Source organism: Trichomycterus rosablanca, chromosome 6 (genome assembly GCF_030014385.1).
Source record: "Trichomycterus rosablanca isolate fTriRos1 chromosome 6, fTriRos1.hap1, whole genome shotgun sequence".
Lineage (NCBI taxonomy): Eukaryota > Metazoa > Chordata > Actinopteri > Siluriformes > Trichomycteridae > Trichomycterus > Trichomycterus rosablanca.
The window spans coordinates 21,431,730-21,448,984 of record NC_085993.1 but is presented as its reverse complement, the minus strand read 5'-3'; the positions used below and the strand labels follow the sequence as shown (position 1 = coordinate 21,448,984).

General features: G+C 40.1%; 1 protein-coding gene across 1 annotated transcript in view; it reads left to right on the top strand.

Annotated features, from left to right (window-relative positions):
* cntn3b (contactin 3b) overlaps positions 1–17,255 on the top strand; it is a 144,728-nt gene that overhangs the window by 65,355 nt on the left and 62,118 nt on the right. Inside the window, exon 8 of the mRNA XM_062997172.1 lies at positions 7,084–7,220. Coding sequence (XP_062853242.1) covers positions 7,084–7,220 — 137 coding nt within the window. The remainder of the gene's footprint in view (positions 1–7,083; positions 7,221–17,255) is intronic.

Sequence of the window (17,255 nt, the reverse complement as noted above, 5' to 3'; positions counted from 1 at the left end):
CATTATCGTTTTATTCATGGTGGGTCAAGTGCTCTAACACTGTGCACAGTAGTTGATTCTCACAGAAAGCTGCATGAAAAGTCATGCTATGCCTTGTTCGTTATGCATTTTACACTGATCAGCCATAACATTAAAACCACCTCATTTCTACAATCACTGTCCATTACTGACTGTAGTCCGTCTGTTTCTCTACATACTTTTTTAGCCTGCATTCACCATGTTCTTCAATGGTCAGGACCCCCACAGAGCAAGTACTATTTAGGTGGTGGATCATTCAATGACATGGTGGTGGTGTGTTAATGTGTGTTGTGGATCAGACACAGCAGCGCTGCTGGAGTTTTTAAATACCATGTCCACTCACTGTCCACTCTATTAGACACTCCTACCTAGTTGGTCCACCTTGTAGATGTAAAGTCAGAGATGATCGCTCATCTATTGCTGCTGTTTGAGTTGGTCATCTTCTAGACCTTCATCAGTGGTCACAGGACGCTGCCTACAGAGTGCTGTTGGCTGGATATTTTAGGTTGGTGGATTATTTTCAGTCCAGCAGTGACAGTGAGGTGTTTAAAAACTCCATCAGCACTGCTGTGTCTTATCCACTCATACCAGCACAACACACACTAGCATACCACCACCATGTCAGTGTCACTGCAGTGCTGAGAATTATCCACCACTTAAATAATACCTACTCTGTAGTGGTCCTGTGGGGGTCCTGACCATTGAGGAACAGCATGAAAGGGGGCTAACAAAGCATGCAGAGAAACAGATGGACTACAGTCAGTAATTGTAGAACTTCAAAGTGCTTCTATATGGTAATGAAGCCGATAAAATGGACAATGTGTGTAGAAACTAATGTTATGGCTGATTGGTGTACGTTGGTGCCTTCAGCAGAAAGCAGGAGTCACTGTTGCAGCAGCAATGAGGAGTCAAGTCAAACATCAAATTTGTATAGTGCTTTTTACAGCTTTACCTTGCCTCAAAGCGACTTCGCAGATTCAAGGTCCAATAACACCTATTGAGCAAGCCAGGGGCATCAGTAGCAAGGAAGAATATTATAAGGACGAAACCTTGACAGAAACCAGATTTAGTAGGGACCAATTCTTATTGGGTGGCCTAGAAGATCTTTGGATGATTTAAATACCTGGGAACGCCAGACCAGTAGCACAGCTGAACTAGAAATCTCTGTTGTGGTGGGCTTAGCATATTACACTGTTGTTTCACCTTGACCAAGCATTCCTTTACTTACTATGATGAACGTCTGAATAACTTCTTGGGCATAAACATGTTTATTGAGGTTTCTCTAAAGCCCAAAGCCAAATCCAGAGAAAATCTTTTCTTGTTACCTTTTCCCCACTCAAGCATAATGGCCTGTTATGACATGCTTTCACTTTCATTTCAATGCTTGGCTCTAAAAGCGATGAGTGTCATCTCCATTGTGACATGTGAGTTATAACTTAGAGCAAGGTCATGTCACAACAAGTCTGTCAATCCACATTTGCAGTCAGGAGGCAGTACAATGTCCTCAAACACATATGATGACACCATAATAATAATGTTATAAATTAGGCCCAGGGGTGTTCAGGATCATAGTGGTGTCCTTGTATAGTATTTATTTATTCATTTTATTTATTATTACAGTGGGGCCAAAAAGTATTTAGTCAGCCACTGATTGTGCAAGTTCTCCTACTTAGAAAGATGAGAGAGGTCTGTAATTTTCATCATAGGTACACTTCAACTATGAGAGACAAAATGAGAAAAAAAAAATCCAGGAAATCACATTGTAGGATTTTTAAAGAATTTATTCGTAAATTATGGTGGAAAATAAGTATTTGGTCAATAACAAACAAGCAAGATTTCTGGCTCTCACAGACCTGTAACTTATTCTTTAAGAAGCTCTTCTGTCCTCCACTCATTACCTGTATTAATGGCACCTGTTTGACATCGTTATCTGTATAAAAGACACCTGTCCACAGCCTCAACCAGTCAATCATGGCCAAGACCAAAGAGCTGTCGAAGGACACCAGGAAGAAAATTGTAGACCTACACCAGGCTGGGAAGAGTGAATCTACAATAGGCAAGCAGGTTGGTGTGAATAAATCAACTGTGGGAGCAATTGTAAGAAAATGGAAGACATACAAGACCATTGATAATCTCCCTAGATCCCGTGGGGTCAAAATGATCATGAGAACGGTGAGCAAAAATCCCAGAACTACACGGAGGGACCTGATGAATGACCTGCAGAGAGCTGGGACCAAAGTAACAAAGGGACCATCAGTAACACACTACGCCGAGAGGGACTCAAATCCTGCAGTGCCAGGCGTGTCCCGCGCTTAAGCCAGTACATGTCCAGGCCCGTCTGAAGTTTGCCAGAGAGCATATGGATGATCCAGAAGAGGATTGGGAGAATATCATGTGATCAGATGAAACCAAAATGGAACTTTTTGGTAAAAACTCAACTCGTCGTGTTTGGAGGAAGAAGAAAAACCCAAGAACACCATACCTACTGTGAAGCATGGGGGTGGAAACATCATGCTTTGGGGCTGTTTTTCTGCAAAGGGGACAGGACGACTGATCCGTGTTGAGGGAAGAATGAACGGGGCCATGTATCGTGAGATTTTAAGCCAAAACCTCGTTCCATCAGTGAGAGCATTGAAGATGGAACGTGGCTGGGTCTTCCAGCATGACAATGATCCCAAACACACCGCTCGGGCAACGAAGGAGTGGCTCCGTAAAAAGCATTTCAAGGTCCTGGAGTGGCCTAGCCAGTCTCCAGACCTCAACCCCATAGAAAATGTGTGGAGTCCGTGTTGCCCAGCGACAGCCCCAAAGCATCACTGCTCTAGAGGAGATCTGCATGGAGGAATGGGCCAAAATACCAGCTACAGTGTGTGCAAACCTGGTGAAGACTTACAGGAAACGTTTGACCTCTGTCATTGCCAACAAAGGTTATGTTACAAAGTATTGAGTTGAACTTTTGTTATTGACCAAATACTTATTTTCCACCATAATTTACAAATAAATTCTTTAAAAATCCTACAATGTGATTTCCTGGATTTTTTTTTTCTCATTTTGTCTCTCATAGTTGAAGTGTAGCTATGATGAAAATTACAGACCTCTCTCATCTTTCTAAGTAGGAGAACTTGCACAATCAGTGGCTGACTAAATACTTTTTGACCCCACTGTATATATATTTTTTATCTTTTGAAAGGTGTTGTCTGGGCCTTTTTTCAAATAGTTTCTGTTGATTACTGTAAAATAACCTGAGAAAATGCACTCTACAAACCGAGTTTTACTATCATATACTCATCTTTAAGGTATCCACATACTCCAATACAGCTGATTTAATGTATTTTAGAGGACGATATTAAAGTTAACTTTTGTCAGTGGAAAGATAACGATTTAGATTACATTAAAGATATTTTATTTGTTTGTTATATGCTCATGCCAGAAAGTCTGCACATCCCTTTCACCTTCTCCACATCTTGTTACATTACAGACTCATTCTATAATAGATTGAGTTCTTTTTTTTGCCTCAAACATCTACACACAATCACCAATAATTACGAAGTGAAAACAGGGTTTAGAAAATATGCAATTTTATTTTACTGACAAAAATGGTTTATTTAGGGGTTACATATCTGTACACACCCTTAGCCTAATACTTGGTTGATGCGCCTTTCGCAGCAATTACAGCTTCAATGCATCTTGGGAAAGAAGCTACGAACCTGGAACACTTGTTTCTGGACATTTTTGGCCCATTCCTTTTGGCATATTCTTGCAAGCTCTGTCTGGTTGGATGGGGAGCTTCGGTACACAGCCATTTTCAGCTCCTTCCACAGATGTTTGATTGGATTCAGGTCTGGGCTCTGGCTGGGCCACTCAAGGACATTCACAGACTTTCTCCGAAGCCACATCTTTGTTCTCTTGGCTGAGTGCTTTGGGTCGTTGTCATGTTGGAAGGTAAACCTTCTCCCCAGTCTGAGGTCCAGAGCACTCTGGAGCAGGTTTTCTTTAAGGATCTCGGTGTACTTAGCTGCATTCATCTTTCCCTCTATCAGGACTAGTCGCCCCGGTCCCGCTGCTGAACAACATCCCCACATCATGATGATGCCACCGCCATGCTTCACTGTAGGGATGGCATTAGCCAGGTGATGAGCGGTGCCTTGTTTGCTCCAGACGTGACGCTTGGTATTCAGGCCTTCAATTGGCATTCAATTTGATAACTCCAAGCGGGCTGTAATGTGCCTTTTACTAAGGAGTGGCTTCCGTCTGGCCAGTCTACCATAAAGGTGTGATTTGTGGAGTGCTGCCTGGATGGTTGATCTTCTGATAGGTTCTCCCATCTCCACAAGGATACACTGGAGCTCTATAAGTGTGACCCCCGGGTTCCTGTCCATCTCCCTGGCCAAGGCCCGTCTTCCCCGATTGCTCAGTTTGGCCGGGCAACCAGGTCTAGGAAGATTTTTGGTGGTTTCAAACTTCTTCCATTTACAAATGATGGTGGCCACTGTGCTCTTTGGGACCTGTAAAGCTGCAGCAATTTTTCTGTACCCTTCTCCAGATCTATGCTTTGACACAATCCTGTTTCTGAGGTCTGCAGATAATTTCTGTGACCCCATGGCTTGGAGTTTGCTCTGATACACACTGCCAACTGTGTGATCTTATATAAGCAGATGTTGGCAATCCCCAATCATGTCCAATCAATTGAATTTACCACAGGTGGACTCCAATAAAATTGTAGAAACATCTCAAGCAGTATCAGTAAAAAAAAAAAAAAAATGCACCTCGGCTCACTTTTGGGTGTCATATCAAAGGGCGTGCACACTTGTGTACATATGATATTTTACATTTAGATTTTTAATAAATTAGAACAAATGTCTAAAAACCTGCTTTCACTTTGTCATTGTGGACTATTTTGTGTAGAATTGTGTGACAAAAAATGATCTCAATCTATTATAGAATGAGTCTGTAATGTAATAAAACGTCGAGAAAGTGTAAGTGGTGTGCAGACTTTTTGGTTTGACTGTATGTGTGTGATTCCAACAGCCTCCACTCTTTCTATAATAATTTCTAGCTTATTTTAAATTAAACAATGGAAAAGTATCTGTCATCATACACCATGACTAAGTTACAACAAGCCTAATTAAGACAAAATGCCATTAATGACATGTTCTTTTAAATGTTGTTTTCTCATTTCTAATAATCTCTGATGGTCTAATTATGTACTTGTAGAAATACCAACAAATACCAAGTGCTTTTTTTCATTTTCATTTGTATGTCTCAACTACTTTACTTACTTTGAGAACTTGTGCTGAGCAAATAGCAGCTCTGTTTCATTAGGGAATCTCAGGGCTTATTCGGGTTCTTGGTAATAGGAGATTATTTTTGAAATGCAATTATACCACAGCATTAATTGAACTCACACTTAGTACACAGGCACCAGGGGGTGTCTGCCAGGCGCCTGGATAATAAGGCTATGGAACGAGGTCAGAGGATTTATTTGTGTTGAGAGGAGAGAGGGTTCCTCTGGTCTGATAGAATTGTCACTTTGTATGAAGAGAGGGGGCGTTTTGCTTCAAGAGTTCAATTCATGACCATTATGCTTCAGTGAAATGAGCAGCCATTCTTCGATTTTTATTACAACCCCAGTCCCACCCCGCTGAGTGATATTCATTTGGAAGAGAAAATGCCAAGAGGGAAAAAAAAGAGCCTAAGACCACCTAGGGAAAGTCCTTGTTTTTGTGAAGGGGCTTTTATGCAGATGATGTTTTTCCTACAATGAGACTTGTAACTGCAGTTAAAATTCATACTTCTGAGAAGTACACTAAAATTAATGACAGAGAGTCTTTTTATTATGGGTGAATATTCGGAGCTGAATATATTCAATTCATTGCAGGTTCAAAACTAATTTACAACCCCAAAATGCGAATAAAATAAAAATGCAGTGTTCCTTACATTTACTTTTATTAGATTGCAGACAGTTTGAAACCTAGATATTTTATGTGTTGTCTGCTTAACTTCATTTAATTTGTTAATATACCTCAATTCCTGCATTTCAGGCCTGCAAACATTCCAAAAAAAAGTTGGGACGGGCAATTTAGGGCTAGTAATGAGGTGAAATAATGATGTGATTCCAAACAGGTGATGTCAACAGGTGATTGTAATCATGATTTGGTACAAAAGCAGCATCCAGGACAGGCTGAGTCTTTGATGAGCAAAGATGGTCAGAGGATCTCCAGTTTGTCAAATAATGTGTGAGAAAATAATTGAAATGTTTAAAAACAATGTACCTCAATGAAAGATTGGAAGGGATTTGCATATCTCTCCCTCTACAGTGCATAATATCATTAAACCATTCAAGGAATCGGGAGGAATTTCAGTGCATAAAGACCAAGGGTGCAAGCTTAAGCTGAACGCCCGTATCTTCAATCCCTCAGATGACACTGCATCAAGAACCGCCACTCAACAATAGCTGATATAACCACATGGGTGAGGGATTACTTTGGCAAACCTTTATCAAGCACTACAATACAGAGTTACATGCACAAATGCCACTTAAAACTTTACTGTGCAAAAAAGAAGCCTTATGTTAACCATGTCCAGAAGCGGCGTCAACTTCTCTGGGCTCTGATCTGTCCCCAATAGTGAATGTGTGGAGAATTTTGAAAAAAAAAAATGCGACAACGACGACCCCGTACTGTTGCACGTCTTAAGACGTGTTTGCAGAAAGAATGGAACAAAATAAAAGCTGAAACACTAAATCACTTGGTATCCTCGGTGCCAAAACGTCTTTTAAGTGTGGTGAAAAGGAATGGCAACATTACAAACTGGTAATTGCTTTCCCAACTTTTTGGGAATGTGTTGCAGGCCTGAAATGCAGGAATGGATGTGTATTAATAAATGAAATGAAGTTGACCAGACAAAACATGAAATATTTTGTCTGCAATGAAATAAAAGTAATGTAAGAAACTGTGTTTTTTTGCTGTCCCAACTTTTTCTGATTTGGGGTTGTACATCCTCTATATTAAGTGAAATAATGTATGGTAGGCAAAGTCTCTTACTGTTTTTTTTTTTCTTTTATAGCCAAACCTCACTGGTTGGAGACAATGACAAGCACGACCTTGTCTATCGAAGACAGGCTGTCTTGGGAATGCAAAGCCAATGGAAAGCCCAAACCATCTTTCAGCTGGCTGAGGAATGGAGAAACACTTATGTCTCAGGTAAATTGCTTGGCTTTAATGTGAGTATGTGGGTTATTTGTCATGTTCTTAAGGACATTACAAACAACTAGTTGGACAATAGAGAAATTCTCAAAGTTCAAGTGAAATGACCAGTAATGACCATTCAGAGAGCAATAAGCCATGTATTATTGATAGTAAGATGGACAATATAAATCTGCCATTAAAAGAACAAAAGCCTTTAGGACAGGGATCAAACTGAACTTAGGTCGATCATTTACGCTACAAAGAATAAAAAAAAATATGGGCAGCGTCAATCAATACTTTTGTTTAATTCCTTTAATTCTTGTGCACCTAAAGAAATGTAAAAAAAATAAGATTTTAATTGCCTTTTAAAATCTAATTATATTTCTATTGTTGTCATAAAGACATGATATTTGTCTTTGTAAAGTGCAAGTAATTATGATGACCAGGTATTTTAATTATTAATTTAATAAGTTTAATAAGTAAGTAAGTCGACAGGCATTATTAAAACATGAGAAGGTGAAACCTACTTCTTTACTTGTCAATATTACGAAGAAGGCATTATTATAATCTAAATATGAACATTAATATTTCAGGTATGGTTTCATTTATTCACACAACATAATTCGCTTCTGTCAACACTAAACAATATACACTGATTAGCCATAACATTAAAACCACCTCCTTGTTTCTACACTTATTGTCCATTTTATTAGCTCCACTTACCATATAGAAGCACTTTGTAGTTCTACAGTTACTGACTGTAGTCCATCTGTTTTTCTACATACTTTTTAGCCTGCTTTCACCCTGTTCTTCAATGGTCAGGACCACCACAGAGTAGGTATTATTTAGGTGGTGGATGATTCTCACTGCAGTGATAATTACTTGGTGGTGGTGTGTTAGTGTGTGTTGTGCTGGTATGAGCGGATCAGACACAGCAGCACTGCTGGAGTTTTTAAATACCGTGTCCATTCACTGTCCACTCTGTTAGACACTCCTACCTATCTGGTTGGTCCACCCTGTAGATGTAAAGTGGATCACTCATCTATTGCTGCTGTTTGAGCTGGTCATCTTCTAGACCAGAGGTCACTAACAGGCGGACCGCGATCCGGATCCGGACCCAGAGGCTGTCCCATACGGACCCGGACCTACAGCCAAAACAGAAAGTTATTATTTGAGCGCTTCTATTTTAACCGGCGCAGCTTTTGTAGTCTTTACGGTAGCGGTTTACAGACCAATCACGTGACACCACTCAGCCAATCAAGTCTGTGCATTCCAGCCGGTAAACACTGCGACTCTAGTGCAGACAGATGAGAGAGTTAGAGGCGAGTTACATGTGAAAAGACGGTGGAAAGAAAAAGAAAGATAGCGAACGTAGAAAAAACGAAGGGAGAGATACAGACGACTGTGCAGGAGAAAGTTGAGAAAAAGACGAGTGAGACAGGAGACAAATAGCGCTCTCCAAAAAAGAAACGTGTACAGCAAAAATACAGCATTTAATCCGTGATGGAGAGACTCATTTCTGTTCTTACTTCCCACTGGAGCACAATTAATTTTTATTTTCTCTTAATTTGATAAGAGAAAGGTTTGATAAGGTGGGGCGGTCCGGGTCCTCTCTGTGTGGAGTTTGCATGTTCTCCCCGTGTTCGCGTGGGTTTACTCCAGGTGCTCCGGTTTCCTCCCACAGTACAAAGACGTGCAAGTGAGGTGAATTGGAGACACTAAATTGTCCATGACTGTATTCGATATAAACTTGTGACCTGATGAATCTTGTGTAATGAGTAACTACCGTTCCTGTCATGATGTAACCAAAGTGTAAAACACGACGTTAAAATCCTAATAAACAAACAGACATCTGATTTGACAGTCAGTTATTGATTACATGCAGATGTTGATACAACTACTAGGCTATCTATATATAATATATATCAAAATATATGTTATATATACAGTATATATACTATATATATATATATATATTAGGGCTGTCAAACGATTAAAATTTTTAATCGCGATTAATCTCAGAATTTCATATAGTTAATCGCGATTAATCGCATAAAAAAAAATCTGTGTAAATGTTATAGAAAACAAGGATTTTTAAGTGAAATGTTACAATTAAAATGGTGAACACATTTTATGCTAAATGTACTGATGTTAAAAACTGCTGGGACAAGAGAAAACTGTAAGGGAGATTTATTCACTCACATACTAGGCAGTAAATGTCAGATTGTAGGTTAGAATTTCTCCATCAGCAAACATTGTAGATCAGCGGTGCTTTAGGTGGGATAAGGTGTAGTTATTGTAACAGACTTTTCTGTGGTTGTATCGTGACAATGGTTTGATGGCCGTTTCTACACGAAGTGAGTGTGTTTTGACCCTTTGGGGCTTCCATAGTGCATGGACTAACGTGCTTGACTCAGCTTTCCGGTATTTGGTACCTTAACAGAATAAGTTAATAAAAGTGTTCTGCTCCCGACAACTTGTGAATATAGCGTGTATTTATTTCTTTATAAGTGCATCACTACAACGCTCGGTTACATTATGTTAACAAACCGCAAATGAAAAACGGTGGCAAGTCCGACATTAAAACGTTTGTTCTACCAGTCAAGTCTCAACATGAACTAGAATTTGCGTTAACGGCACTATTATTTTTAATCGCGTTAAATTGAAATTGCGTTAATGCGTTATTATCGCGTTAACTTCGACAGCCCTAATATATATATATACAGTGTATCACAAAAGTGAGTACACCCCTCACATTTCTGCAAATATTTCATTATATCTTTTCATGGGACAACACTATAGACATGAAACTTGGATATAACTTAGAGTAGTCAGTGTACAACTTGTATAGCAGTGTAGATTTACTGTCTTCTGAAAATAACTCAACACACAGCCATTAATGTCTAAATGGCTGGCAACATAAGTGAGTACACCCCACAGTGAACATGTCCAAATTGTGCCCAAAGTGTCAATATTTTGTGTGACCACCATTATTATCCAGCACTGCCTTAACCCTCCTGGGCATGGAGTTCACCAGAGCTGCACAGGTTGCTACTGGAATCCTCTTCCACTCCTCCATGATGACATCACGGAGCTGGTGGATGTTAGACACCTTGAACTCCTCCACCTTCCACTTAAGGATGCGCCACAGGTGCTCAATTGGGTTTTGTCCATCACCTTTACCTTCAGCTTCCTCAGCAAGGCAGTTGTCATCTTGGAGGTTGTGTTTGGGGTCGTTATCCTGTTGGAAAACTGCCATGAGGCCCAGTTTTCGAAGGGAGGGGATCATGCTCTGTTTCAGAATGTCACAGTACATGTTGGAATTCATGTTTCCCTCAATGAACTGCAGCTCCTCAGTGCCAGCAACACTCATGCAGCCCAAGACCATGATGCTACCACCACCATGCTTGACTGTAGGCAAGATACAGTTGTCTTGGTACTTCTCACCAGGGCGCCGCCACACATGCTGGACACCATCTGAGCCAAACAAGTTTATCTTGGTCTAGTCAGACCACTGGGCATTCCAGTAATCCATGTTCTTGGACTGCTTGTCTTCAGCAAACTGTTTGCGGGATTTCTTGTGCGTCAGCTTCCTTCTGGGATGACGACCATGCAGACCGAGTTGATGCAGTGTGCAGTGTACAGTGTATCACAAAAGTGAGTACACCCCTCACATTTCTGCAGATATTTAAGTATATCTTTTCATCGGACAACACTGACAAAATGACACTTTGACACAATGAAAAGTAGTCTGTGTGCAGCTTATATAACAGTGTAAATTTATTCTTCCCTTAAAATAACTCAATATACAGCCATTAATGTCTAAACCACCGGCAACAAAAGTAAGTACACCCCTAAGAGACTACACACCTAAATGTCCAAATTGAGCACTGCTTGTCATTTTCCCTCCAAAATGTCATGTGACTCGCTAGTGTTACTAGGTCTCGGGTGTGCATAGGGAGCAGGTGTGTTCAATTTAGTAGTACAGCTCTCACACTCTCTCATACTGGTCACAGAAAGTTCCAACATGGCACCTCATGGCAAAGAACTCTCTGAGGATCTTAAAAGACGAATTGTTGCGCTACATGAAGATGGCCAAGGCTACAAGAAGATTGCCAACACCCTGAAACTGAGCTGCAGCACAGTGGCCAAGATCATCCAGCGTTTTAAAAGAGCAGGGTCCACTCAAAACAGACCTCGCGTTGGTCGTCCAAAGAAGCTGAGTGCACGTGCTCAGCGTCACATCCAACTGCTGTCTTTGAAAGATAGGCACAGGAGTGCTGTCAGCACTGCTGCAGAGATTGAAAAGGTGGGGGGTCAGCCTGTCAGTGCTCAGACCATACGCCGCACACTACATCAAATTGGTCTGCATGGCTGTCACCCCAGAAGGAAGCCTCTTCTGAAGTCTCTACACAAGAAAGCACACAAACAGTTTGTTGAAGACATGTCAACAAAGGACATGGATTACTGGAACCATGTCCTATGGTCTGATGAGACCAAGATTAATTTGTTTGGTTCAGATGGTCTCAAGCATGTGTGGTGGCAATCAGGTGAGGAGTACAAAGATAAGTGTGTCATGCCTACAGTCAAGCATGATGGTGGGAATGCCATGGTCTGGGGCTGCATGAGTGCCACAGGTGTTGGGGAGTTACATTTCATTGAGGGACACATGAACTCCAATATGTACTGTGAAATACTGAAGCAGAGCATGATCCCCTCCCTCCGGAAACTGGGTCTCAGGGCAGTGTTCCAGCATGATAATGACCCCAAACACACCTCTAAGACGACCACTGCTTTATTGAAGAGGCTGAGGGTAAAGGTGATGGACTGGCCAAGCATGTCTCCAGACCTAAACCCAATAGAACATCTTTGGGGCATCCTCAAGCGGAAGGTGGAGGAGCGCAAAGTCTCGAATATCCGCCAGCTCCGTGATGTCGTCATGGAGGAGTGGAAAAGCATTCCAGTGGCAACCTGTGAAGCTCTGGTAAACTCCATGCCCAGGAGAGTTAAGGCAGTTCTGGGAAATAATGGTGGCCACACAAAATATTGACACTTCAGGAACTTTCACTAAGGGGTGTACTCACTTTTGTTGCCGGTGGTTTAGACATTAATGGCTGTATATCGAGTTATTTTGAGGGAAGAATAAATTTACACTGTTATATAAGCTGCACACAAGACTACTTTTCATTGTGTCAAAGTGTCATTTTGTCAGTGTTGTCCCATGAAAAGATATACTTAAATATCTGCAGAAATGTGAGAGGTGTACTCACTTTTGTGATACACTGTATGGTCTGAGCACTGACAGGCTGACCTCCCACGTCTTCAACCTCTGCAGCAATGCTGGCAGCACTCATGTGTCTATTTTTTAAAGCCAACCTCTGGATATGACGCCGAACACGTGGACTCAACTTCTTTGGTCGACCCTGGCGAAGCCTGTTCCGAGTGGAACCTGTCCTGGAAAACCGCTGTATGACCTTGGCCACCATGCTGTAGCTCAGTTTCAGGGTGTTAGCAATCTTCTTATAGCCCAGGCCATCTTTGTGGAGAGCAACAATTCTATTTCTCACATCCTCAGAGGGTTCTTTGCCATGAGGTGCCATGTTGAATATCCAGTGGCCAGTATGAGAGAATTGTACCCAAAACACCAAATTTAACAGCCCTGCTCCCCATTCACACCTGGGACCTTGACACATGACACCAGGGAGGGACAACGACACATTTGGGCACAATTTGGACATGTTCACTGTGGGGTGTACTCACTTATGTTGCCAGCTATTTAGAAATTAATGGCTGTGTTGAGTTATTTTCAGAAGACAGTAAATCTACACTGCTATACAAGCTGTACACTGACTACTCTAAGTTATATCCAAGTTTCATGTCTATAGTGTTGTCCCATGAAAAGATATAATGAAATATTTGCAGAAATGTGAGGGGTGTACTCACTTTTGTGATACACTGTATATATATATATATATATATATATATATATATATATATATATATATATATATACTGTATATATACTGTATATGTATATATATATAGTTAAACATTCCGGACCTTTGCTTCAAGAAATTTTCTCTAACTGGACCTCTTTTAATTTTAGTTCAATACCCCTGTTCTAGACCTTCATTAGTGGTCACAGGACGCTGCCCAAGGTGCGCTGTTGGTTGGATGTTTTTGGTTGGTGGACTGTTCTCAGTCCAGCAGTGACAGTGAGGTGTATAAAAAATGTGCACTCTTTAAATGTATTCATCATTAGTGTGACAATAAATATTTGAGAAGTATATTAAATTAAATGAAACTTAAATTTAACTAAAGGTATAGTTTATGGTAACGTATTTATTAAAAATATACTTTTTGATAATTTTTGAAAAGTATAATAAAAATTAATATATGACCTTAATATATATTTTTAACATGTTTGAAATAAGTACAGACATTAGCCAGTTTATTTATAGTATACGAATATTAGTATATTTTAAGTACATTTAAGTACACTTTTTTTCACTAGGTTGGTCATGGTCATACTAGTGATAAAACATAAATATAGTGCCTGGTTCCTTTGTTCTTCTTTCTCTATGATCTGGAGGCTTGTGATTGGATCCTGCATGCCTTTTCACTATCTAAATCCTTCTTGTTTATAGCTAATTGTTTCAAGATTACTCACAGCAGGCATACTTGCACGTGAGACAAGTGCAATGGTCTTGTAGTTGCTGCAGTTGAGCAAATCTTCTTTTTAAGGCATTGCAAAGAAAAATGATTGTGTTCATTCTTCTAGCCAGATCCCAGTCTCCCACACTTCCAAGCAGACTTTATGTAACTCATCCCTCCACCAAACCTCTGCAGTTCAACTGCTATGTCATCTGGACCTTTTGCTAAGCATTTTCCTTAGCCAGTTCTTGCATTGCACACTTGTTTTTTTCTTCAATGTTATTAGTTCCCTTTTCTCAAAAAATCAATCTGTATGTTCTCATCACCACTGTACACATCTTCAGAGTAGACTTTTTTTCATCTTAGACACATTTTCTTTGGTTTGATATGTTCGCTCCCATTTTTGCTCTTGATAAATGAAGCCAAATACATGAACACTTAAAAAAAAAGCCAGACTTTAATCAAAAATCTGTGAAGAGACCTGAGGTTGGCATTTTACCGAAACTCTTCAGACTAAGCTTGAGATATGCCATGGATGAAATAGACTGCACAAATACAGAGCATTAAATAAATAGTCTGAATACTTTTTGTAAATATGAATCTTGTAAGAACTTGTTTTCACGTTGTCATAAAAGGTGATACATTGAAGATTAAAGGGGAAATGGCAATAGCATCAATTCAAAATCAAATCCAAAATAAATTCAATTAAAATGTCAGAAGGTCTGAATGCTTTTTTAAATCCACTGTATACGAATTCCTCATAAATCTGAGACAAACTGTTCAGTGACCATAAAGCTGAATGACAGAGGACACATTTGTTTGACCTGTATTTGGACGAAAAAGGAATGACCTATTCCATTACCCCATCTTGCTCTCTTAGTCCCTGCTCTTTCTTTTCACATTGTGCTGACCATCTAATGGAGTTTAAAGCTCAGCCGAGCCATTAGCCACATTTGCAGCTGGATCCTTTTTTTTTTTCAACTAGTCTCTCTCACTTCTGTGACCAAACGCTTGCTGTGAGATGAATAGTGTACAAGTGCGCCTTAGCTTTTGTCAACTCGGCTTTTATGTCCTGCGAAGCTAAGGGTCAGCATTTTTGTCCTTCTTCTCTCTTATCCACATGGCTCACTGTACCATCCCCCCACAGGCTAGTCTAAGGATTCATACAGCATTATAGTAGAACTATAACTGAAAAGCACTTTATTATTGTAGTTATTTTATATACATTTTGCAGTGATGTGCAATATTGTACATTTGTTGAAGATTTAATAGTGATTACTACAAATGCTAGCATCTTTAAATATACAAATTTGAGTCCAGTCCTGATTTTCCTACATCATTTTTAAGAGGTAACAATTTCCCAGAATTACCACTGCACAACATAGGGGCTTAAAAATTCATCTGAACACACACACACACACACACACACACACACACACACTGATCAGCCATAACATTAAAAACACCTCCTTGTTTCTACACACACTGTCCATTTTATCAGCTCCACTTACCATATAGAAGCACTTTGTAGTTCTACAATTACTGACTGTAGTCCATCTGTTTCTCTACATACCTTTTTAGCCTGCTTTCACCCTGTTCTGCAATGGTCAGGACCCCCACAGGGCCACCACAGAGTAGGTATTATTTGGGTGGTGGATCATTCTCAGCACTGCAGTGACACTGACATGGTGGTGGTGTGTTAGTGTGTGTTGTGCTGTTATGAGTGGATTAGACACAGCAGCGCTGCTGGAGTTTTTAAATACCGTGTCCACTTAACTCAAACTCAGACTCAAAAGAAACTTTATTGGCATGACAAAATAGGAAATTCGTATTGCCTAAGCTCAGTTACAAAGAAATAAAAGAATAACAATAACAATAAGAACAAATATATACAAAACAGTTACAATAGATGCAAAAATATAAAATAGAATAAAATAATAATAATAAAAACAGTGCAAATAATAACAATTAAAAAGGTGACATTTACAATATTGAGGTAGTAAAAAAAAAAACTTTTGTTGTGTGTGCGTGTGTGTATGTGCGTGTGTGTGTGTGTGAGAGAGAGACATGGTCACCCACTGTCCCTCACCTGGTGGCAGGTGTGTGTGTAAAGTGCTGCTAGTGTGCAGCTCTCTCTGTGCTCCCCCAGTAGGTGGGGCAGTTTGTCGGGGTCTGGGAGGGAGTTGAAGTTGGGGATGACTGTGTTAAATCTGGGGAAGAATTGGGAGCGGATGTGGTCCACTCACTGTATACTCTATTAGACACTCCTACCAAGCTGATACACCTTGTAGATGTAAAGTCAGAGACGATCACTCATCTATTGCTGCTGTTTGAGTTGGTCATCTTCTAGACCTTCATCAGTGGTCACTGGATGCTGCCCACGGGGCTCTGTTAGCTGTATATTTTTGATTGATGGACTATTCTCAGTCCAGCAGTAACAGTGAGGTGTATAACAACTCCAGCAGCATTGCTGTGTCTTTTCCACTCATACCAGCACAACACACACTAACACACCACCACCATGTCAGTGTCACTGCAGTGCTGAAAATGATCCACCACCCAAATAATACCTACTCTGTAGTGGTCCTGGGAGAGTCCTGACCATTAAAGAACAGCATGAAAGGGGGGCTAACAAAGCATGCAGAGAAACGGATGGACTACAGTCAGTAATTGTAGAACTACAAAGTGTTTCTATATGGTAAGTGGAGCTAATAAAATGGACAGTGAGTGTAGAAACAAGGAGGTGGTTTTAATGTTATGGTTGATTACATTGTATCTTCACCATTATTAACAAGTCACAGATCTTTAAATCTACAAATTTGAGTCCAGTCCTGATTCTTGTACATCAAATTCCCAGTATTACCACTGCACAACAAAGGGGCTTAAAATTAATCTAAACATTTATGTTACACTACGGTGTATTTAGACAGTATTTAGACTTTTTGCACACTTAGTTGTGTTGTGGAACAGATATAATAGCACTTTTACTTATAATAAAGTGTAAACATGTTTTAGTTAATTAATTATAAACAAAAATGTATTTTGTTTACAGTATTCTGACTGAATATTCTGACTTTACTCAATACTTTCAGAAGTGGTTTTAGCAGTAATTACAAATGTAAGTTTTTTGGATGCATCTCTACAAGCTTTGCACTCCTGGATTTGGGCACTTTATCCCATTATTCAAGGCAGATTCTCTCAAGCTCAGACAGATTGGATGGTAATGGTCTACTGACTGCCATCTTTAGGTCATTCCACAGATTCACAGATTTTTATTGGAGTGTAATTCTGGGTTTTAGCTGGGACACTCAACAACATTTGGACTTGCCCCTAAAGCTTCTCCAATGTTGTTTTGGCTGTATGCTTCAGTCAAAAGGTGTCACCCCAGTCTGAGTT